Raw genomic sequence first — 25,497 nt, 5'->3', positions numbered from 1 at the left:
AATGAACAGGGAGAGGGACTTCACAGCAAGTAAACGTTACCAACTTCTCGCCCACAGTCTTGCAACTTATACCCAGAAGGGATTAGTCTACCTGATCAAGCTGCAAAGATAGTGGAAATCATAAGATAGAGGGGAGGAAAATATGAGCTCTATCAAACAAAGCTCCTGAAGGGTAAATTTATCATATGTGCTTCTTGAAATCCAAGTGTACGAAATAGATAGGAGTCTCAGCACAGATCCCTATAGATTGACTTCAGCACAAAAAAAATGATAGACAGTTAAACAATTTAGTGATATATTTTATACATTATATACCATGTATTTTATTAGATACCATGAGGTGCTGGATAAATTATTTATGTTAACCAGAACAATATAGGCAAGACATGAATCAGATGGGTATTGAGATGATAATGATTCATACAGTACTTGTATTGTTCCATCAACAAAATGCTAAAGTTAATACAGTCTTAAAGGGATGCTAAAGTCAAATTGAAATGTTGTGATCATTCAGATAGAGGATGCAATTTAAAAGAAAAAAAAAACTTTCCAGTTCACTTCCATTAGCATATTGTGCACAGTAATTTGTATACATACTTCTGAGGCACCAACTTCTGCTGAGCAATGTGCAAGAGTTCACAATAAAATGTATATGACTTAGTGATTGGCTGATGGATGTCACATGATGCATGGGACAGAAAAATTAAAGGAATCTTCAGAATTTGTCAAAACAAAATCTACTGCTCAATTGAATTTCAGAGCAATTGTTATTGTATTGTCTTTTAAAAATGCATTTGTTGACTATGCAACCTGCTGTATTGTATGGTCCAAAAAACTGATGCCTAGCCAGAACCAAAAGGTATCTGACTCCCCTTACACTGTTGACTATATAAACATGAAAATACACAAAGTTTTGTCTGTATTATTAAAGGCTAACTCACATTTAAGCTGCTAAAATGAAATCACTATAGAATTTTTTTTTTTTTTTTTTTAATTGAGCCTTTTCATCACAATCCTGATTAGTTACTCCCTTAGAAAGAAATATTTAGGGAGTGAAAGCATTAAATTATAAAGTATAGCTGTGGTTAATTATAACCAGAGATGCACTGTGGACAACAAATAATTACTTAGATTAACTAAGTTACATGAAGCAACCAAGAGACAAAGGGAGTCCACAATGTCAAAATGCACAATGCGCTATATCTTTTATGAAGAGACAGAAAGAGAACGGAAACAATATAGAATACAATTTATATTTCAAAATTTTACATTTCTTATTTGGCATTGTGCCAAAGGGATAACTATTTAAATATAGGTGTTTTGTAAAGTATTTAAGCAAGTGTTGCGCTCTCTGTTTTTTGCTTATGTATGTATATATAGGTATAAATATATATTGTATCAAAAACCATCAGATATATATATAGAAATATTTATTTCCGAATAAATAGAACATATTCTGTTATGTGAAGAACATTGGAATGTGAAATATTCATATTTTTATGTCGGGTTTGTGTGAGAGTGGGTTTTTTTCCCCCACTTTTTTTTCTCCATTGACTTCTATGGGAGAATACGTGAACACGTATGTGATATCCTAACTTTGTTTTTTTGCGCTCGCCAGGTTAGCAATCAAGTGAAAACAGTTTACTTTCAACTCGTAATATGAGCGCAACCTGATGAGCGCAAAAAGCTTACTTCTAGCTTAATTAACAATTGAGTGGGAGGGTTAATATAATTAGTGCTCCACTTGTAATCTGGCCGAAAATTGCATTATAATTATTATCTAAAAAATGCAAAGATAAACTACACGTATAAACTATTACATATACCCTAAAAAAGTTTTCACTATGTATGTGTAAAACAATACTACTATTGATAACCTCTATGTCTAGGTAAACCACACAAAAAATATAAAAGAAGGATACTCAGGAAGCAGGATTTTGCCTACAGCGCCACTCTGTGGTATCGGCGCCACAAGAAAATCTCCATATGATTTAAAAGACAAAAAATAATGAGATCCCCAAATGTTAAATTTGTTTGAAGGATCATTTCTTTTTTTAAATGTTCTCATTGAGTAGTAAACTCAATGTTTGTCTCTATTCTTTGTAAGCTGTTGCGATACCCATCAGAACCCCAGTCAGTATCTGTGAGTTAACAAATGCTTATCAGTCAAGCTCCCAGAATAATAAAAAGGTGATCATTTTATGTTATTTAACTACAAACAATATTGTCATGGTATTAATTGGAAATTATAGCTATCTAAATCACAAAACAAATACAAAGAAAAATCCCAGGATAGTCAAGTTATATATATTTTCATGCAGTTTTTTTTAATATTAGCCATATGAATGGGATTATAATATAGAATAATACATTACTATATTCAGAAAAAAAGATTAAAATGCATACCATATTCAACGATATGATTCCAAAGGCATTGTCATTTGATAATATAGTGACTGTGGCAACATTTGGGGAGCCAAGCTTAGTGTTTAATGGTGGATTCTGTAAAATAAAATAGTTGAGACACAATGTTTAAACCCAAATAGAAGTGATGTTTACTTGACAAAATAATATGTTTACAATCTCCAAACCAATACTTACGGCATGAAAACATTCCAAGGCAACAATTTAGAGATGATATAGAATGGAAGTCATGTAGCCTGGCTAGACATGGGCTTGAGTCAGACATTGGGAACAATTAATCATAGTCTGACAGTCTATTAATGACACCATAGCAATACAGAAATTACCTTCAAATATTTAGTATTCTCCCAGTGTGCACAAAACAGCCTTTTGGCAAATATCTGCAGGTCACACGGATTGGAAAGTTGTGCATTAATACAATATGTCTAATATATTTGCAACAGTATTGTATAGTGTGCTCTGTGCAAATGTGATATAAAAAAATCTAAACTTGGTTAGATTGTAGCTTTGAATTCATTAAACACTGTGCCATGTTATTCAGAAAATATGAACCTTTATTTATAATATATATTCAAACTGGGGTAAAAAGGTGTGGTTTGATTAAATGGATTTTATTGTTTAATTATTTGCTTTACACATAAACTTCTAGAAAAAATAGCTATTTAACAAATAATGATGTGCTTAAGTATTATTCTTACCTGTAGGGTTAGTCTAAAATGAAAAGTCTCATCAGCCTCTGGCAAGTCATCATCGCACACAGATATATAAACAGTCCGATTTGTTTCTCTGTCTGGTATAAAAGCTGCAGTAACAGTTTCCACAAAATCCCCAGTGTTTTCTCCTTGCAGCTAAAACAATAAAGTTAATATTTGCATTTAAAAACGAATGACTACAATTATTTTGGATCAATTGATTATTTATGAAATAAGCCAGATCAAATAAATGACAGGACAGGCCTAAATCTTACTGTTCTAAGTAAGGTTTATAGTGAAGGCTTTGGGTGAAGATAGACGGAAGAGACCAAGGTCATCTGTCTTAAGTTATACTTTTGTTTCACTTCACAATAGGCCTATAGGGTTGCCACCCAGCCAGTATGTTATTGGTATGGCCAGTGTTTTTAAAAGGACATAAAAGTGCAAAAACAAATTGATCTAATGTGTTAATAAATTGTACTATATCTTGCATAAAACTATATGTTTGTTAACCCTTGCAAATGTGATTTAATACATAGTTAAAGTCGGCTCCAAAGCAGTAATGCATGATGTGGAGCTAGCTGAATCAGGTAAGCCAATGATGAGAGACATATGAATGTAGTCACCAATCATCAGTTAGCTCCCAATAGTGTACTGAGCCTAACGAGGTATGCTTTTAAACAAATGATGCAAAGAGAACAAAGTTAATTTAGCAACACAGTAAATTGAAAAGTGTTTTACAACTGCATGCTGTCTGAACCATGAAAATTTAATTTTGACTTCCATGAACCTTTAAAATTTAAGCTTTAATTTCTGATTATGAAACACACATAGTTATGCAAATGAGTATAGTAGGTTTTGAAAAAAGATAACTTCCTTAAATGCATATCAATAATACATTGTATTTAAAGATAGATAGATATAGATAGATAGATAGATAGATAGATAGATAGATAGATAGATGATAGATGGATGTGAGACTCATTACAGAGTCTTTACACACTAAATGCATTTTATAAGCATATTATTGAGTTTCTTCTTGCCTTCCTCTAGTCATAGATGCCACCATTTTGATATTTAGTTTTCACTGCATCCCAGTGATTTTGTCTTTATGCACATGTGCAGCAAATTGCAACCTAGATACAAAATGGTAGCACCTATAATTAGAGGGAGGTACATAAAATGTATTTAGCGTTTAGAGTCCCTTTAATGGTTCATATTACATTTTAGTTGCAAACATAACATAAATATTTTTAGATTGATATTTTATTTGTTAGCAACATTTCTTGAGTTACAAATGGAACATGATCTAGGTCAATAAGTGAACTTATTTAGCTAAGACAGGTTTACACATTTTGAAGCATACATTTCTTTACCTGAACGATTGCAGTCACATTAACAGGCACTCCAGTTCTTTCAATAATTAACCGTATAACGGTTGTACTTGTTTCATTTACAAAAAAATCAGTTTGGCCAGCAAACTGCACTTGTGTTTCTCCAGCGATGAGAGTTATAAATAATCCTAACAAAAAAACTGTAATAAAAGAGACAGAGGGCATCCCTGGAAAAAAGAAACAGAAAATGCAGTTGATATATCATTTATGTAAAAACAAACAGATACAGTTAGATTCTGTGCACCATTTTTATAATCAGTCTTGTTTTATTAAATGGAGCACATAAGCAGAATATATGAGACTATAAAATTCATAATGTATATTATTAAAAGAGAAATAGGAAAGTGGAAATGAGGCGCTAAAAATAGCACTAGGGGTTAAAAGTACTATGGATAGAATGATATCTTACTATTATATTGTGAAGTAATTGTCAGAGTGTGTGTTTATAGATATAAAGGTCTTGTAAATTTTGAAATCACTTCAGATTAAAGAACTAGAGACAAGATGTAAAAAATAAATAAACAACAATTTATTACGAATGCAACCCTATGAATAGATAAGCATGAACCCTTGTGCTATAAAATATGCGTGTAAAATATACAATATGAATTTTAAAATTCCTAAGTGTTGCAACACTGAATCATAAATACATATTAACTATGATTGGCACAAATAAAATCAATAAATCTTCTGAGTAGGGACTTTTGTAAGTCTACCAAGAGTTAAACTACAAAAACTGTTGCTAAAATTATATGAGCAGTTGTACAAAGTTAATCCTTGCAATGATGCAGTTAAGGAGACATATCCTACAATATCTTTCAAGTTATAATCTCATATACAGCGATATTGGCTGTGTGGTGGAGTGCTAAATTGCAAATATCAGATGACAACAGTGTTCACGTTTGTGAATGAACAGGTATGCTTATTGGCTTAATTTAAGTCAGTTCTCTGAATATTCCATTTGAGTAAGGGTTATTGTGTGAATGTTCTTACCCTTATTTGAAGATAAATACAGCTGACTTTATTTTCAGGGTTCTGCCTTTCTCCCCAACGCTTGCCGCATCTACTTACCTTGTGTTTCCGGCAGCCTCTCAGGTGGGGGAGTTCGGGGAGGTAAATTACCCTAAGACCTAGGTCCCCGTCTGAATCCTCTGTGCCAGTTAACGTAAGGGCAAACACATCAAGCTGTAATCTTTTTCTATCTTGTGCAAATTATTCCTTAGAAGGTCCTTAGTTCAAATCTTTCCTGCACTTGAGTACTGAACGTACGCAGGTAATTCTCCGGTCTCCTTCTAGTGTAATAGAAAGTCACACTTCTAGCTTAAACTTTTATCTTGTTCAATATTGGTGAGAAACCTAGTTCTATATATTTCTAACCAATATTGAGCAAGAGAAAAGTTTAAGCTATCCTTTCTTGAACGATATTACACTTTATTATATACTGCATTTTTTATAATATTCATAATAATCAATTGTGACCCTTGTGAATGACACTATCAGAATAACCACTAAAATTATAGAGTGGCTGGTTTTAAGGAACTTAAGGAGTTGTAAAAAGAATAGTAAAGGAATGGCAAATTGTTATGGCAACCAGAAAATATCCGAAGACTATGGATTTAATACCCAGTGGAAAATGCAACTAGCAAGGAATCCAATAGAATTTTGTACAACACTATTTAAAGATGGACATTAAGCTCACACTTCATCTTGAAAAAGCCAGAACACCTGGTGAAACATGTTGATAGAAGTGTGACTTTCTATTACACTAGAAGGAGACCGGAGAGTGTTAGAAAAAGATTACAGCTTGATGTGTTTGCCCTTACATTAACTGGCACAGAGGATTCAGACGGGGACCCAGGTCTTAGGGTAATTTACCTCCCGGAACTCACCTGAGAGGCTGCCGGAAACACAAAGTAAGTAGATGCGGCAAGCGTTGGGGAGAAAGGTAGAACGCTGAAAATAAAGTCAGCTGTATTTATCTTCAAATAAGGGTAAGAACATTCACACAATAACCCTTACTCAAATGGATTATTCAGAGAACTGACTTAAATTAAGCCAATAAGCATACCTGTTCATTCACAAATGTGAACACTGTTGTCATCTGACATTTGCAATTTAGCACTCCACCACACAGCCAATATCGCTGTATATGAGATTATAACTTGAAAGATATTGTATGATATGTCTCCTTAACGGCATCATTGCAAGGATTAACTTTTATCTGATACATTGTACAACCGCTCATATAATTTTAGCAACAGTTTTTGTGGTTTAACTCTTGGTAGACTTACAAAAGTCCCTACTCAGAGGATTTATTGATTTTATTTGTGCCAATCATAGTTAATATGTATTTATGATTCAGTTTTGCAACACTTAGGAATTTTAAAATTCATATTGTATATTTTACACGCATATTTTATAGCACAACGGTTCGTGCTTATCTATTTATAGGGTTGCATTCGTAATAAATTGTTGTTTATTTATTTTTTACATCTTGTCGCTAGTTCTTTAATCTGATGTGATTTCAAAATTTACAAGACCTTTATATCTATAAACACACACTCTGACAATTACTTCACAAATATAATAGTAAGATATCATTCTATCCATAGTACTTTTAACCCCTAGTGCTATTTGTAGCGCCTCATTTCCATTTCCTTATTTCTCTCATACTATTCACTATCTAGGAAGAAGATAGTAGGAATAAGAGGCTTAGGGGTTATTAACTCTAGCGCCTGTTTATTTAACCCCCCTTTTTTTCCCAGTATATTATTACAACTCTTTTTGTCTTTTTTTTTTGGCAGCAAACCTTCCTCCACTTGGAAGACAAAGTTTGCAGTTTGTTTAGTATACGTTTAATATTTCCCTAACAGATTTTACTGTTATACACTTTAGCTATGTGTGCTCAAGGTCCTAAAAGTGGTTTAGAACTAAAAATGCAACAATAAGAAATATCATTTTGTGAGACTAAAGAGACAAAGTATTTTCTTATTTTCTATTACTTAGTGAAAAACAAATTCACAGGTCTTCCACCTTTAACTATTAAGTGCAAAAAATTTCAAGAACCGCCTAATAAAAATAATGAATTTTATAAAGTATATTGCTCATGGTAAAAAGCAGTACAAAAAGCACGGATCTGATGCGTTTTGGCGTTATCCTGCTATAATCATAGATCCTTGACCTTTAACTATTTAATAGCTGAAGTCAAATTGAATTCACCTTTCAGGCCTGTATTTTAGCTTGATCCAATGAGCCAATGGAAAGAGACAAATATGTGTAGCCACCAATCAACAACTAGCTCTCCGTAGTGTAGAATATGTACATATTCTTTTTAACAAAAGATACCAAGAGAATAAAGTAAATTTGAAAAAACAATCAATGTGTGTTAATATTCTTTCTGAATCATGTAAGTTTAATTTTGAATTTCCTATCCCTATAAAGAATATTGCTTTAATATTTGTTTCAATTATGCAGTATTATAAAAGCATAGTATACTCACGTTCAGTAAAAGATAGTAAATACATTCTATCATTGCAAAGTCAATCAATAACCACATAAATAAAACTGATCACAACGGTAACAGAGAAAACATAAAGGTTCTTTAAGATACTTACTCAGTGGCTTTACAGTTAATTTCTATCGTTAGCTCAATAAGTAACTGATACTGAAAACTTGATACTTGTAAAAGAACGGTCATACGGTTTTGTGTTACAAGAATTCCCTTACTAAGGTAAATGGTTTGCTTAAAACTATGCAATCACTTTGTTAGAGAATGAGCATTTTCCTAATAATATTGTCAATAATAAAATACAGCCTTCTCTTTCAGCAATAATACGTTTTTAGTGCAAGTTTGTGTATGCATTATTAGCGGAGTACAATAATATATATACAGAAGGCAAAAAGGCAATCAATTAAAGGGACAGTCTACACCAGAATTTGTATTGTTTTAAAAGATAGATAATTCCTTTAATACCCATTTCCCAATTTTGCATAACTAACACAGTTATAATAATATACTTTTAACCTCTGTGATTATCTTGTATCTAAGCCTCTGCAAACTGCCCCTTTTTTCAGTTCTTTTGACGGACTTGCAGTCTAGCCAATCAGTGCCTGCTCCCAGATAACTTCTCGTGCACGAGCACAGTGTTATCTATATGAAATACGTGAACTAACACCCTCTAGTGGTGAAAAACTGTTAAAATGCAATCTGAAAGAGGTGGGCTTCAAGGTCTAAGAAATTAGCATATGAACCTCCTAGGTTAAGCTTTCAACTAAGAATACCAAGAGAACAAAGCAAAATTGGTGATAAAAGTAAATTGGAAAATTGTTTAAAATTACATGCTCTATCTGAATCATGAAAGTTTATTTTGGCCTAGACTGTCCCTTTAAGAACAAATGTATATGGCTGTCAATAGCTAACAATCTTGTAAGCAGTGCAAACTTGTCATTGCTATACTATATATGCTATGATTTAAATGTATGAAAATATATACAATCCAGCATTTTCATATGCCATAGAATTATTAAATTATTATGTGCATTATTGTTATAAGGCGCAGGTGCTAAAAGATATAGCGCCAGATTACAAGTGGCATGCTATTTAGCGCTTTTGCTTGAGTGATACAGTCAGACGGTGGGCGGGTGCTTTATCCAACACATTCAGAGCTGTTGTGCCATCAAGGGAGTCTCCCCAAAAGAGTTTGAGATGTGCTTAGTGGCAAGGGAGTTCACACTAAATACTGACTTTTGCCTGAAGAAGCCATATTGTTCTGAAAATTGTGGGTTTTTTTATATTGTGTGTACATATTTCCTGTATTTTCTGAGACTGAAAAATAAATATGGATTGTCTCTAAAACTTTGCTAAAACAAATCAAATAATGGCCTATATATAATATATATATATAAACTTTTTTTAATTTTACAATATTTTCTTAATTCTGTGAAAAATTGCTAGTTAAAAGTATCATACACTGAAAGTGTTCATAGATAAATAAAAACGGCTCTTTTTCTGTTTAAACTGTGATCGCAAAAATGCTCACAATTCTCCCATGCTTTGGGCAAGTTTTTCTCTGAAATTCCCAAGAGCAAAGAGTTAATGCTTAAACAAGATAAAAATTTGTTTGATTTTTATTTGTGTTTTATTTTATTAACAGCTGTTCATTTTACAACTAGAAAGTGATATGCTCCTAAGTGTGTAAATTAGTTAAGTAATTGTTTCTATCAAAGTAAAAGCCTGGAATGTAAACCCTGAAGTGGATAAAAAAAAACCTCAAACACAAGTAGAATGAAATACAAGAGGCTTTAGTCAAATGATGACCTTTAGTGACATTAGTGCTCATGAACGAGCATCATATACATGTCTATTTAGGAAGTATTTGACCTTCTCATACCACTATTTGACATTTCCTTTAGAAGCAGAAGATTAGCACATTCATCATTTGTAAAGCTTGTTTTTTATATTTAGATAGATAGATAGATAGATAGATAGATAGATAGATAGATAGATAGATAGATAGATAGATAGATAGATAGATGATAGATAGATAGATAGATAGATAGATAGACAGATATAAAATAAAATAAATAGCTGTTGTACAACATTCAAATATGATATACATATACTTTAAAAGGACATGAAACCCACATTTTTTCTTTCATGATTTAGAAAGAGAATGCAGTTTTAAACATCTTTCTAATTTACTTCTATTATCTAATTTGTTTTATTCTCTTGATCTTCTTTGCTGTAAAGCATATCTAGATATGCTCAGTAGCTGCTGATTGGTTGCTGCACATAGAAGCCTCGTGTGATTGGCTCACCATGTGCATTGCTTTTTCTTCAAGGATTTCTAAAAAATGAAGTAAAATAAATAATAGAATTAAATTGTAATGTTGTTTAAATTTGTATGTTCTATCTGAATCATGAAAGAAAGATTTTGGGTTTAGTGGCCCTTTAAGCTTGAAAGTTAATGGTCAAGCACATAGTACAAGTTAAAGTGATAACTCAGAGTAACCAAAACATGTTCACACTGCGCTCATACAGCTAGATTACGAGTTTTGCGTTATGACTCAAAAAGCATCATTATGCTTCATAACGCTGCTTTTTCCCTAACGCCGCTATTACAAGTCTTGTCAGTATAGCTATACCGCACACCTTTTTGGCCGTCACGCAACGTCAGTATCGCACTTTTAAAAAAGTCCTTTTTCAATGGGACTCCCATAGCGCCGGTATTACGAGTTTTGCGGTGAGGCCAAAAAGTGAGCGGTACAGCCTATACTGACAAGATCCGTACCGCCATCTAAAGTCAGTAGTTATGAGTTTTATGCTACAAAGCTGTACCATAAAACTCATAACTAAACTGTCACAAAGTACACTAACACCCATAAACTACCTATTAACCCCTAAACCGAGGCCCTCCTGCATTGCAAACACTATAATAAAATGATTAACCCCTAATCTGCCGCTCTGGACATCGCCACCATTAAACAAATGTATTAACCCCTATTCCGCCACTCCCCAAAATCGTTGCCACTATAATAAACCTATTAACCCCTAAACCGCCGCCCTCCCGCATCGCAAACACTAGTTAAATATTATTAACCCCTAATCTGTCGCCCGCCCACACTGCCGCTATAATAAACCTATTAACCACTAAACCGCAAGCCCCCCACAATGAAATATACTACATTAAACTATTATCCCCTAAACCTCTGGCCTCCCACATCACTACATAAATATATTAACCCCTAAACCTAACCCTAACGTAACCCTAACCCTAACACCCCCTAATTTAAATATAATTAAAATAAATCTAAATAAACCTTACAATTATTACCTAAATAATTCATATTTAAAACTAAATACAAACTTACCTGTGAAATAAAACCTAAGCTAGCTACAATATAACTAATGGTTACATTGTAGCTAGCTTAGGTTTTATTTTTATTTCACAGGTAAGTTTGTATTTATTTTAACTAGGTAGACTAGCTAGTAAATAGTTATTAACTATTTACTAGCTACCTAGTTAAAATAAATACTAGCGGCTAGATTACGAGTTTTTGTCGGTAAGCTGTGCGTGGCTAACGAGCATTTTATGCTCACCGCTCACCTACAGACAACTCTGGTATTACGGGTTTTTTTAAACCCGGCGTCAGCCGCAGAAAAGTGAGCGGAGAGCAAAATTTTGCTCCACATCTCACCTCAATATCAGCGCTGCTTACGGTAGCGGTGAGCTGGCAAAACGTGTTTGTGCACGATTTCCCCATAGGAATCAATGGGGCAGAGTTGGCTGGAAAAAAACCCTGCAAAAAAGCAGCGTTCAGCTTCTAACGCAGCCCCATTGATTCCTATGGGGAAATACTTTATATGTCTACACCTAACATCCTAACATGAACCCCGAGTCTAAACACCCCTAATCTTACACTTATTAACCCCTAATCCACCACCTCCGACATCGCCGACACCTGCATTATATTATTAACCCCTAATCTGCCGCTCTGGATACCGCAGCCATCTACATTATACTTATGAACCCCTAATCTGATGCCCCCAACATCGCCAACACCTACATTATATTTATTAACCCCTAATCTGCCGCCCCCAATGTCGCTGCAACCTAACTACATTTATTAACCCCTAATCTGCCGCCCCCAACGTCGCTGCCACTATATTAAAGTTATTAACCCATAAAACTAAGTCTAACCCTAACCCCCCTAACTTAAATATAATTTAAATACATCTAAAGAAAATTACTATAATTAACTAAATAATTCCTATTTAAAACTAAATACTTACCTGTAAAATAAACCCTAAGATAGCTACAATATAACTAATAGTTACATTGTAGCTAGCTTAGGGTTTATTTTTATTTTACAGGCAACTTTGTATTTTAACTAGGTAGAATAGTTATTAAATAGTTATTAACTATTTAATAACTACCTAGCTAAAATAAAGATACATTTAGCTGTAAAATAAAACCTAACCTAAGTAACAATTATACCTAACACTACACTATAATTAAATAAATTCCCTACATTAAATTAAATTAATTACAATAAAATAAAATAAACTAAAGTACAAAAAAAACCCACTAAATTACAGAAAATAATAAAATTATTACAAGTTTTTTAAACTAATTACACCTAATCTAATCCCCCTAATAAAATAAAATTAAAAAATAATAATAAAAAGCCCTACCCTATACTAAATTACAAATAGCCCTTAAAAGGGCTTTTTGCGGGGCATTGCCCCAAAGTAATCAGCTCATCTACCTGTAAAAAAAAAATACAATACCCCCTCCAACATTAAAGGGACATTAAACACCTAATGAAAATTGCTGAAACCTACTTTTTCTTATAAATAAAAATAAAATAATCACTGCTGTTTATTTTATCTGTTCATCTTACCCCAAACTTTTCAAAGGGATTGTTTTGAAATACAGTGTTGAGCCAGCGCCAAATTTCCTATGTAAGCTGCCATATTGTAGCGTGTGTTACAGGGCTCAGTAGTCACATGACACAGCATATTGGCTGTTACATACAGTACTTAGAGGAATATAACATTTGCCTGCAGCGTGTGAGCTGCAGTGAGACACATTTATTTCTCAGTCAGGGTGTAAATAGATTTAATTTGCCAGTCTATTGTATATAATACACATTATGCAGCAAATGCTAAGTGCATTACTTATGTTTTTAACTTCCCAACACACATTTATATTTTTTGAAACTCCACAAGTTTTCTGCTCTAAGCAGTGCGTTCAGGCACTGTTATTGTCAATTACTGACATGCTCCAGCCTCCAGGAGGGGGAGAGGGAGGGGGAAGCTATAACGGAATGGAGTGAAGTTTGTTTGTGCAGATGATTTCTGCTTTTCATGACATTTGATCCTGGTAATGTGAATCAGAAATCATCTGCACAAACAAACTTCACTCCATTCCGCTATAGTTTTAATATAGTTGCGGCGATGTTGGGGGCGGCAGATTAGGGGTTAATAATATTTAACTAGTGTTTGCGATGCGGGAGTACGGCGGTTTAGGGGTTAATATATTTATTATAGTGGCGGCGATGTCCGGTTCGGCAGATTAGGGGTTAAAAAATGTATTATAGTGTTTGCGATGTGGGGGGGCCTCGGTTTAGGGGTTAATAGGTAGTTTATGGGTGTTAGTGTACTTTTTAGCACTTTAGTTAAGAGTTTTATGTTACGGCGTTAGCCCATAAAACTCTTAACTACTGACTTTTAAATGCGGTACCAGTCTTGACAGGAGAGGGTGTACCACTCACTTTTGGTCAGACTCGTAATACCGGTGTTAGGAAAATCCCATTCAAAATATAGGATACGCAATTGACGTAAGCGGATTTGCGGTATGTTTGAGTCGTGCCAAAAAAGTGAGCGGTACACCTGTACCTGCAAGACTCGTAATACCAGCGGGCGTTAAAAAGCAGTGTTGGGACCTCTCAACACTGCTTTTTAACCCTAACTCAAAACTCGTAATCTAGGTGAAAGTTACCTGTAAAATAAAACCTAACCTGCCTTACACTAAAAACTAACATTACAATAAAATAAATTAGATTAATCAAATACAATTATCTAAATGACAAAAAAATAAACACTAAATTACACAAAATAAAAAACGAAATTATCAAAAATAAAAACAGATTACTCCTAATCTAATAGCCCTATCAAAATAAAAAAGTCCCCCCAAAATAAAAAAAACCCTAGCCTACAATAAACTGCCAATGGCCCTTAAAAGGGCCTTTTGTGGGGCATTGCCCCAAAGAAATCAGCTCTTTTACCTGTAAAAAAAATACAAACAACCCCCCAACAGTAAAACCCACCACCCACACAACCAAACTCCCCAAATAAAAACCTATCTAAATAAACCTAAGCTAACCATTGTCCTGAAAAGGGCATTTGGATGGACATTGCCCTTAAAAGGGCATTTAGCTCTTTTACATTGCCCAAACCCTAAGCTAAAAATAAAACCCACCCAATAAACCCTTAAAAAAACCTAACACTAACCCTCAACGATCCACTTACAGTTTTTGAAGACAGGACATCCATCCTCATCCAGACGGAAAAAGTTCTCATCGAAGCCGGCAGAAGTCTTCATCCAAGCAGGCAGAAGTCCTCATCGAAGCCGGCAGAAGTCATCATCCAAGCGGGCAAAATACTTCATCCAGACGGCATCTTCTATCTTCATCCATCCGGCGCTGGGCATCCTCTTCTTCCGATGGTCGCTGTAGAATGAAGTTTCCCTTTAAGTGACGTTATCCAAGATGGCGTCCCTAACATTCCGATTGGCTGATAGAATTCTATCAGCCAATAGGAATTAAAGGGGAAAAAATCCTATTGGCTGTTGCAGTCAGCCAATAGGATTGAGCTTTCATCCTATTGGCTGATCTAATCAGCCAATAGGATTGAGCTCGCATTCTATTGGCTGATTGGAATAGCCAATAGAATACCTTGTAACTGTCTACATGCCGGACAGCGGAGCAGGTAAGAGCTTTTTCTTCCAGTTGGGGAGACCATGCACTTAACAAATTAAAAGACACTGCTTTTTTATTGGGACATAGATAATCCTGTTGTATGGGTTACACTGGGGCATGAAACAGGCACTGTAGCATGTGTGAGACTAACATTTAAACTCTTTTAAAAATAAAGTGTAAAATGTTTTTATTAGGCTTTATTTTCTGACATATATTTACTTGATAAAATACTACAAGTTTAAGCTGAAAGTAAGGCTGAATTTTCTATTTCAGCAGCTTATTCATTTCCCCTTTGCTTTAAAATAAAACGATGCAACATTTTAAACTGTCTGGTTTGAAAAAAACAGTTATTTCTGGAACTCAGTGTACCAGGAAGTAGTGCCTTTATGTGTCGCAGCAGTAATTTGAACTTGGCATTTTCGGTTACATGACTGGCTTTACTTCATAATGTTTCTGAGGAAAAAGTAGTTTTTCTCCATTACTGGGTGATCCAATCTTAACTGATAGTGGTAAGGCACCTCAGTAATTGAGGTGTGGGGTTGCCTGAGGGGTATTTTAGAAGTTTATATGATGTCTTCATCCAGACGGCCTCTTCAATTTTCAACCAGCCGGCGCGGGGCGAGTCCATCCTGAAGACATCCGACGAGGAGCTTCTCTTCTTACGGTGGCTGCGGCAGGTTAGGGGTTAATACATTTATTATAGTGTTTGCGATGCGGGAGGGCCTCAGTTTAGGGGTTAATAGGTAGTTTATGGGTGTTAGTGTACTTTGTAGCGGTTTAGTTATGAGTTTTATGTTACAGCTTTGTAGCATAAAACTCATAACTACTGACTTTAGATGGCGTTACGGATCTTGTGGTTTTAGGCTGTAATGCTCACTTTTTAGCCTCACTGCAAAACTCGTAATAGCAGCGCTATGTGAATCTTGGCAGTTGCGGTCACATGACTGGCTTTACTTCATAACGTTTCTGAGGAAAAAGTTGTTTTTCTCAATTTCTGGGTGATCCAGTCTTAATTGATAGCGGTAAGGCACCTCAGTAATTGAGGTGTGGGGTTGCCTGAGGGGTATTTTAGAAGTTTATTAAATGTTTTTTCTTAACTTTTCTCACACAACTTTAGCTTGGGATCGATCCTAATTTGGGATAACATTTAAAGTGTATTTTTTCCTTGGCTTATTTTAATTGCATATTAAAATCTTTGAATCTTGACTGTAAAAGTTTATTTACTGTTTCACAACATGTCTGATATGGAGCAAGATCCTTAATTCATGCTTATTATGTTTAGATGCACAAATTGCAGCTCCTATGCAATTTTGTTCTTCATGTGTTAAGAAAACCTTGCAAAATAAAGGTATTTTTTTAGCCTAATGTCTCTCAGGATGATGCTGTTAAAATAATAACTCAGCTTTCTCCTGCTACATCCCAAGCCTAAATGGCGTCACATGCAGTACCCTGCAGTTCCTCTATAACTCCTAGTGGAGTTTATTCAAAAACAGAAATTGCTGCCCAGGTATCTTCCGCGGTATCTGCGGCATTAGCTGCCATTCCCAAATTGCAGGGAAAACGCAAGAGGAAGTCTAGAAATTCAGAAAGTAAGGTGCCTGTCCTCAGTATTGCTTCCCAAGTTGCCCTTTCTCATAAGTCTGATGAGGAAGATACATCAGGACTTTCTGAGGGTAAAATCTCAGATTCGGACAGTATAATTCCTTCTTCTGAGACTGAAGTGGTATTCTTCAGATTTAAGCTTAAACACCTTCGTGTATTGTTAAAGGAGGTTTTATCTACTTTAGATGACTCTGATACCCCTGTCATTGTCACTCCTAAGAAATCTAGTAAACTTTCTTTCTTTGATGAACCTTCCACTTTTTTTTTCTGTGCTGGACCATGCTAGGGAGATTATCTCACAGGAATGGGAGAAACCAGGGGTGTCTTTTCCCACATCTCCCATTTTTAAGAAAATGTTTCCTGTCGAGGACTCCATTAAAGACCCTTGGTAAACTGTACCCAAAGTTGAAGGGGCCATTTCCACTCTGGCTAAGAGAACCACTATTCCTATTGAGGATAGCTGCTCTTTAAAGGATCCGATAAACAAGAAGCTGGAGGTTTATTTGAAAAAGAATTATGTTCATCAAGGTCTCCAATGGCAACCTGCGGTGTGTATTGGCAACGTGACTAGTGCGGCATCTTACTGGTTCGACGCCTTGTCTGATTCTCTTCATGTAAAGACTTCCTTGGATGAAATTCAAGATAGGATTAAAGCTCTTAAGTTGGCCAATTCCTTTATTGCAGATGCCATTTTACAGGTTGTTAGACTAGGAGCTAAAACTTCTAGTTTGCTGTCCTAGCCCCCAGGGTGTTATGGTTGAAATCCTGGTCTGCGGACATTTCCTCTAAAGTCAATTCCTTACAAGGGCAAAACCTTGTTTAGACCCGGTTTAGCAGAAATTATCTCTGATTTTACGGGTGGAAAAGGGTATTTTCTACCTCAAGATAAGAAGAATAGGCCTAAAGGACGTCAGAGTAATTTGTGTTCCTTTCGTAACTTCAGAGGAAAACCTTCCCCTTCTTCTTCCAAATCAGCCTGAAGGGTTTGCACCCGATCCAGGATTGGATCAGATGGGGGGCAGACTTTCTCAGTTCTCTCAAGCCTGGATACGAGATGTCCCAGATCCCTGGACTGTGGACATAGTATCCCAGGGTTACAAATTGGAATTCAAGACTTTTCCTCACAGAGGCAGATTGCATCTCTCAAGATTATCTGCAGACCAGATAAAGAGAGAGGCGTTCTTGAAATGTATACAACATCTTTTCTCCCTCGGAGTGATAGTTCCACTTCCCGTGCAGGAACAGGGTCTCGGGTTTTACTCCAACCTATTTGTGGTTCCCAAAAAAGAGGGAACTTTCCGTCCCATTCTATACTTGAAGTGTCTAAACAAGTTTCTTAAAGTTCCATCCTTAAAGATGGAGACTATACGCTCCATTCTTCCTTTAGTACAAGAGGGTCAGTTCATGACAAACCATAGACCTAAAGGATGCGTATCTTCATGTTCCTATTCACAGGGACCATCACAGATTCCTGAGATTTGCCTTTCTGGACAAACATTTCCAGTTTGTGGCCCTTCCATTTGGTCTAGCCAAGGGTCCCAGAGTTTTTTCAAAGGTTCTGGGGGCTCTTTTGGCAGTGATCCGTTCTCGTGGAATTGCTGAGGCACCCTACCTGGACGACATATTGGTTCAGGTGCTATCTTTTCAGCAAAATCTCATACAAAGATATTGTTGTCTTTTTTTCGTTCCCACGGATGGAATGTGAATCTGGAAAAAGTGTTCTTAGGGACCATGAAAGATTCTCTATTGATGAAGATTTTTCTGTCAGAGGTCAGGAAAAACAAAATCATTTCCACTTGCCTCTCTCTTCAGGCTACTGCTTATCCTTCAGTGGCTCAAAGTATGGAGGTAATCGGTTTGATGGTGGCTTCCATGGACATCATTCCTTTTGCTTGATTCCATTTGAGAGCTCTCCAGTTGTGCATGCTCAGACAATGGAATGGCAACCATGCAGATCTATCTCAGAGAAGAGTTCTGCTCTTCCCATCAACATCTTGGAGTTGAGGGTGATTTACAATGTTCTATTGGCTTGGCCTCAGTTGTCCTCAGCCCAGTTTATCAGGTTCCAGTCAGACAACATAACCTCTGTAATTTAAATCAATCACCAGGGAGGAACTCGGAGTTCCTTAGCCATTAAGGAGGTTACTCAGATTCTTCAGTGGGTAGAGACCCACAATTGCTGTCTATCTGCCATCCATATTACAGGAATAGTCAACTGGGAAGCGGATTTTCTGAGCAGACAGACTTTTCATCAGGGGGAGTGGGAACTCCATCCGGAGGTGTTTTCCAGCTTAGTCCTCAAATGGGGGGTGCTGGAGTTAGAAATGATGGCGCCCCGTCAGAACGCCAAGCTTCCAAGGTACGGTTCAAGGTCAAGAGATCCACAGGCCTTTCTGATAGATGCTCTGGCAGTTTCTTGGGTTTTCTGGTTGGCATACCTGTTTCCTCCATTTCCTCTCCTTCCACGTCATTGTTTGTATCAAACAGGAGAGGGCACCTGTGATTCTAATAGCCCCTGCATGGCCTCGCAGGATCTGGTTTGCAGACCTAGTGGAGATGTCATCTCTCCCACCTTGGAGACTACCTTTGAGGAACGACCTCCTGATTCAGGGTCCCTTCCTTCATCCAAACGTTTCTCTGACTGCTTGGAGATTGAACGCTTAATTCTGTCTAAGCGTGTTTTTTTTGAGTCAGTCATTGAGACCATGATTCAGGCTTACAAGCCTGTTACTATAAAGATTTACCATAAGATATGGCGGTAATATATTTATTGGTGTGAATCCAAGGGCTACTCTTGGAGTAGAATTAGAATTCTTAGAATTTTATCTTTTCTTCAGGAAGGCCTGGAGAAGGGATTATCAGTACCCTGAAGGGTCAGATTTCTGCTTTATCAGTTTTACTACATCCGTTTGGTGCATGTGCCAGATGTGCAATCTTTTTGTCAGGCCTTGTTCTAAATCAGGTCTGTCTTTAAGTCTGTTGTTCCTCCTTGGAACCTTAACCTTGTTCTTAAAGTTTTACAGCTGGCTCCTTTTGAGCCGTTGTATTCCATAGACATTAATTTGTTATCTTGGAAGGTTTTGTTTCTTTTTGCTATCTCTTCGGCTCGAAGAGTCTCAGAACTCTCAGCTCTGCAGTGTGATTCCCCTTATTTTATTTTTCATGCCGATAAGGCGGTTCTTCATACTAAGTTAGGTTTCCTTCCTAAGTTTGTTCCTAATAGAAATATAAATCACGAAATTGTTGTTCCCTCTCTGTGTCCTAATCCTTTTTCTTCCAAAGAACATTTGTTACACAATTTGGATGTTGTACGTGCTCTTAAATTCTACTTACAGGCGACTAAGGATTTTCGCCAGTCCTCTGCCCTCTTTGTCTGTTTCTCTGGGAAATGTAAACGTCAGAAAGCTACTGCTACTACTCTTTCTTTTTGGTTACGAAGTATAATTCGTTTGGCTTATGAGACTGCTGGACAGCAGTCTCCTGAGAGAATTACGTCTCATTCCACAAGAGCTGTTTCCTCTTCTTGGAATTTCAAAAATGAATCTTCTGTGGAACAAATTTGCAAGGCTGCAACTTGGTCTTCTCTTCATACTTTTTCCAAATATTCCAAATTTTATATTTTTGCCTCGGCTGAGGCTTCTTTTGGGAGAAAGGTTCTTCAAGCGGTGGTGCCTTCTGTTTAGGACTGCCTGTCTTGTCCCTCCCTATTTATCCGTGTCCTCGAGCTTGGGTATTGGTTCCCAACAGTAATTACTCAAGAGTGGACTCACCATATCTTAAGAAAGAAAAACAAAATTTATGCTTACCTGATAAATGTATTTATTTCTGGATATGGTGAGTCCACGGCCCCATCCTTTATTTGAAGACAGTTGTTCTTTTGACTATAACCTCGGGCACCTCTACACCTTGTGTTAGTCCTTTTTCTCCATTTCCGAATGACTGGGGGTTGTGGATAAGGGAGTGATACTTAGCAGTTTAACTATGGTGCTCTTTGCCTCCTCCTGCTGGCCAGAAGTGATATTCCCAACAGTAATTAGTCAAGCCGTAGACTCACCATATCCGGAAATAAATAAATGTATCAGGTAAGCATAAATTTTGTTTATATCTTTTACAGACAAACAACCAGACTCACACAAGCCTTTGAAGACTAAAATCTCCAACTTCTAACCTTCTTATTTAAATGTACCATTTGTTAAGTGCTATATAAGCTATTATATTTATAGCCAGTAATATAACAATTATTCTATACTGTCTTGATACAAGCAATGCATACAACAGTCATACTAATCACATTTGTGCCAAAAGTAGATTTTACATTTCTGTGCCACATCATTTTATTTGGCTGCATCTCAGGGACCTAAAAAACAGACCTTTAAGTATTTTGTGTAGATTTTCCTGGAAGGCCAGCTAATATACATGAATGTCCAGTACAATACTGGATACCTGGCAGCACTGCTTGTTGTTAAAATGTCAAGAATGAAAATCTAAAATATATTGAGATGTCTCCTAACATGATATTCTGGTATAATAGACATTGTTTAGGGCTTTGGCATTGGTTATTGTTAAGATTAGTTATAGATAAATGTAGGCCTAAAGTATTAGATGACTAGTTGGTGACCTGGTGGGTGGCTATAGGTGTTGTAGTTAGATAAGTTCCATGGCCTTTCAGTCTCTATAATAGCAAAACGGCTACACCAGATCTCATCTCGACTCCTGGACTTAAGGCCACTCTTTTTTTATAGGCTAACAACTGAAATAATTTGGACATCCCTTATACTTTAAAGATTAGGGTGTATACAGAGAATATGTTGTAAAAATAGCAAACAACACTGAATAAACTAAACTGTATACTAATTAATTTATTTTACAAACATGCAGCTAGATTACAAGTTTTGAGTGCTATAGAGAAATTAACGAACGCAACAAAAGTTCCGTTATTTCATTTTCTATAGCGCTGCTATTACAAGTTCTCAAACATAAGCCTTTTGCGTGCGATATGGTTGCGTTGAGCTCCATACCGCACATAATCAGAGCGCTTCTGAGACGTGCTCATGCACGATTTCCCCATAGACATCAATGGGGAGAGCCTGCAAACAAAAAACCTAACACCTGCGATCGCGGAAACAAAAGTTCCGTAACGCAGCCTCATTGAAGTCTATGGGGAAATTAAAATACTGTTTAAACCTAACACCCTAACATAAACCCTACATCTAAATACCCCTAATCTGCTGCCCCTGACATCACTGACACCTGCCTACAGTTATTAACCCCTAATCTGCCCCTCCCGATATTGCCCCTACCTAAATAAAATTATTAACCCCTAATCTGCCGCTCCCAATATCGCCGCCACTATGCTACATTTATTAACCCCTAAACCGCCAGCCCCCAACATCGCAACATGCTAAAATAAACTATATTATTAACCCCTAAACCTAACCCTACCGTAACCCTAATTTAACCCTAACCCTAACACCCCCTAACTTTAACATAATAAAAATATAGCTAAATTAAATGTACAATTATTAACTAAAAAAAACTATTAACACCTAAACCGCCAGCCCCCCCACATCGCAACAAGCTAAATTAAACTATATTAACCCCTAAACCTAACCCCCCCTAACTTTAACATAATTAAATTAGATCTAAATTAAATTTACAATTATTAACTAAATAATTCCTATTTAAAACTAAATACATACTTACCTGTGAAATAAAACCTAAGCTAGCTACAATATAACTGTTGCATTGTATCTAGCTTAGGTTTTATTTTTATTTCACAGGTAAGTTTACTTTAACTAGGTAGACTAGTTAGTAAATAGTTAGTAACTATTTACTAACTACCTAGTTAAAATAAATACAAAGTTACAAACCTAAGCTAGCTACAATATAACTGTTACATTGTATCTAGCTTAGGTTTTATTTTTATTTCACAGGTAAGTTTATTTTAACTAGGTAGACTAGTTAGTAAATAGTTATTAAATATTTACTAACTACCTAGTTAAAATAAATACAAACTTACCTGTGAAATAAAACCTAACCTGCCTTACACTAAAACCTAACATTACCAAAAATAAAAAAAACTCCCATTACAAAAAAAAACAAACCTATCATTACAAAAAAACACGAAATTATCAACAACAAAAAAGATTAATCCTATTCTAGTACCCTTTAAAAAAACACCCCCAAATAAAAAAACCCTACTCTAGAACAAACTGCCAAGGGCCCTTAAAAGGGCATTTTGGGGACCCTTAAAAAGGCCTTTTATAGGGCATTGCCCTGAGATAACCAGCTCTTTTACTTTAAAAAGAATACAAACACCCCTAACACTATACAAATCCCCACCCCCAAACTACCAAGGGCCATTAAAAGGGCCTTTTGGGGGCCCTTAAAAGGGCCTTTTGTAGGGCATTGCCCTGAGATAACCAGCTATTTTAATTTTAAATAAATAGAAACACCCCCTAACACTATACAAACCCCCACCCCCCAAACTACCAAGGGCCCTTTAAAGGGCCTTTTGGGGGGCCCTTAAAAGGGCCTTTTGTAGGGCATTGCCCTGAGATAAAAAAAAAACACCCCCTAAAAATATACATTACACAAAATAACAAACAAATTATCAAAAATAAAAAAGAATTACACCTAATCTAATAGCCCTATCAAAATAAAAAAGCCCACCCAAAATTAAAAAACCCTAGCCTATAATAAACTACCAATGGCACTTAAAAGGGCCTTTTGTAGGGCATTGCCCCAAAGATATCAGCTCTTTTACCTGTAAAAAACAACACCCCTCTAACAGTAAAACCCACCACACCTACAACCAACCCCCCCCCCAAATAAACACCCTAACTCTAAAATAACCTAAGCTTACCATTGCCCTGAAAAGGGCATTTGTCTGGGCATTGCCCTTAAAAGGACATTTAGCTCTTTTACTGCCCAGACCCTAAACTAAAAAAAAAAAAAAAAAAAAAACCCTTAAAAAAACCTAACACTAACCCCAAGACAATCCACTTACAGTTGTTGAAGTCCCGCTTGAAGGATCCATCCAGCCAGCGAAGTCCTCATCCATGCGGCAAGAAGTCTTCATCCAGACGGCCTCTTTGATCTTCATCTAGCCGGCGCGGGGCGGGTCCATCCTGAAGACATCCGACGCGGAGCTTCTCTTCTTATAGTCGCCGCAGCAAATTAGGGGTTAATAAATTTATTATAGTGTTTGCGATGCGGGAGGGCCTCAGTTTAGGGGTTAATAGGTAGTTTATGGATGTTAGTGTACTTTGTAGCAGTTTAGTTATGAGTTTTATGTTACAGCTTTATAGCATAAAACTCATAACTACTGAATTTAGATGGCGTTACAGATCTTGTGGTTTTAGGCTGTAACGCTCACTTTTTAGCCTCACCGCAAAACTCGCAATAGCAGCGCTATGGGAATCCCATGAAAATACGTCACTTTTACATGTCCGGGACTGATGTTGCCGTACAGGCTAAAAGGTGTGCGGTACAGCTATACCGACAAGACTTGTAATGACTGCGGTGCTGTTTTAACGCTGAAAATACCATATTTTCAGCATTACCAGCCGCAACGCAAAACTTGTAATCTAGCTGATATGTAATAATTAAAGGGATAGTAAACACAATTTTGTTATTTCATGATTCGGATAGAGCTGGCAATTTTAAGCAACTTTCTAATTTACTCCTATTAGAAATTTTTCTTCGTTCTCTTGCTAGCTTTATTTGAAAAGGCAGAAATGAAAGGTTTGGAGCCGTCCTATTTTTTGTTCAGTACCCTGGATAGGGCTTGCTGATTGGTGCCTGCATTTAGCCATTCAATCAGCAAGTAAGATAGCAAGATAATGAAGAAAAATGTATATTAGAAGTAAATTAGAAAGCTGCTTAAAATTGCATGCTCTATCTGAATCATTAAATAAAAAATTTGGGTTTAGTATCCCTTCAAGTGTAATTTATTCAGTGTTCAGTATATATCAAGTGAGACCAGGGTCGGCTCTAAGGGGGGGCTTTGGGGGGCAATGCCCCCCCAAATGGAATGCTGTGCCCCCCAGGGCAAAAGAAGTGATTTTTTAAAAGAGATCCTCCACTGGAGGGCCCAGCTAATCTCTTTACTCTCCTCTATTTACAACCAGATAAGAAATAAAGTTGCATTTCCCTGCTGGTGCTCTCACCGTTAACCTAGGGCTTGCAATGCCCCTCCTCCTGCTAGCCCACTTACTACGGAGCTGAAGTGAGATGATGACATCATCAGACCTCTGCAGGAAGTGCTGGGAGAAGCTAACAGTCAGTGAGAGGGAAGGCAGAAGTAATTTTGTGAAAACACAGCCGTATAACCAATGTGTGTGTGAGAGTAGTATCCCTTCCCTATTGTGCTTTATATCCTGGCAGCCACAGATAAAGAAGCAAATTGGGAATTCCTTGGTTTCCCTACTGCAGGTCACACAAAACAAGTGTGCATTGTGCCTGCTTTATCTGCAGTGATCAGTGTAAAATGTGTGTCAGATTATAGGTGCTCAAATACACACACTTCAAATGTAGCTGTTGGACAATAAGTGAAATAGCCTTATGTTTATTATTTACATGTTTCAAAACATCTATTTGTCCCCAAGGCTGCCATAAATCTGGTAAATGTAACTGCTGCGGCACTGCCAGACATCTTATAAATGTAACCCGTATACTCCTTGAGATATGACACATGTAACCGCTCCACTTCCAGAAATATAAACAAATCTAACTCCTGCACAGCCAGAGATCTGATAAATGTAACCCCTGGACTGCCACAGTAGGTCTGCTCTTATTTTGACTCTCATACATGCTTTTTAAATGCGTGCCCCCTCGTGAAAAAAAAATGCCCCCCCATTTCATTCGTTCTGGAGCCGACCCTGAGTGAGACTAATCAAAAT

The 25,497-nt window shown here is 36.5% G+C and overlaps 1 protein-coding gene across 1 annotated transcript in view; it reads right to left on the bottom strand.

Annotated features, from left to right (window-relative positions):
• ADGRV1 (adhesion G protein-coupled receptor V1) overlaps positions 1-25,497 on the bottom strand; it is a 1,190,013-nt gene that overhangs the window by 1,102,596 nt on the left and 61,920 nt on the right. The window contains 3 exon segments of the mRNA XM_053699719.1: positions 2,407-2,502; positions 3,123-3,272; positions 4,493-4,677. Of these exon segments, the coding sequence (XP_053555694.1) occupies positions 2,407-2,502; positions 3,123-3,272; positions 4,493-4,677 (431 nt within the window).

Source organism: Bombina bombina, chromosome 2 (assembly GCF_027579735.1).
Source record: "Bombina bombina isolate aBomBom1 chromosome 2, aBomBom1.pri, whole genome shotgun sequence".
Classification (NCBI taxonomy): domain Eukaryota; kingdom Metazoa; phylum Chordata; class Amphibia; order Anura; family Bombinatoridae; genus Bombina; species Bombina bombina.
This window is presented reverse-complemented; position numbering and strand designations above follow the sequence as displayed.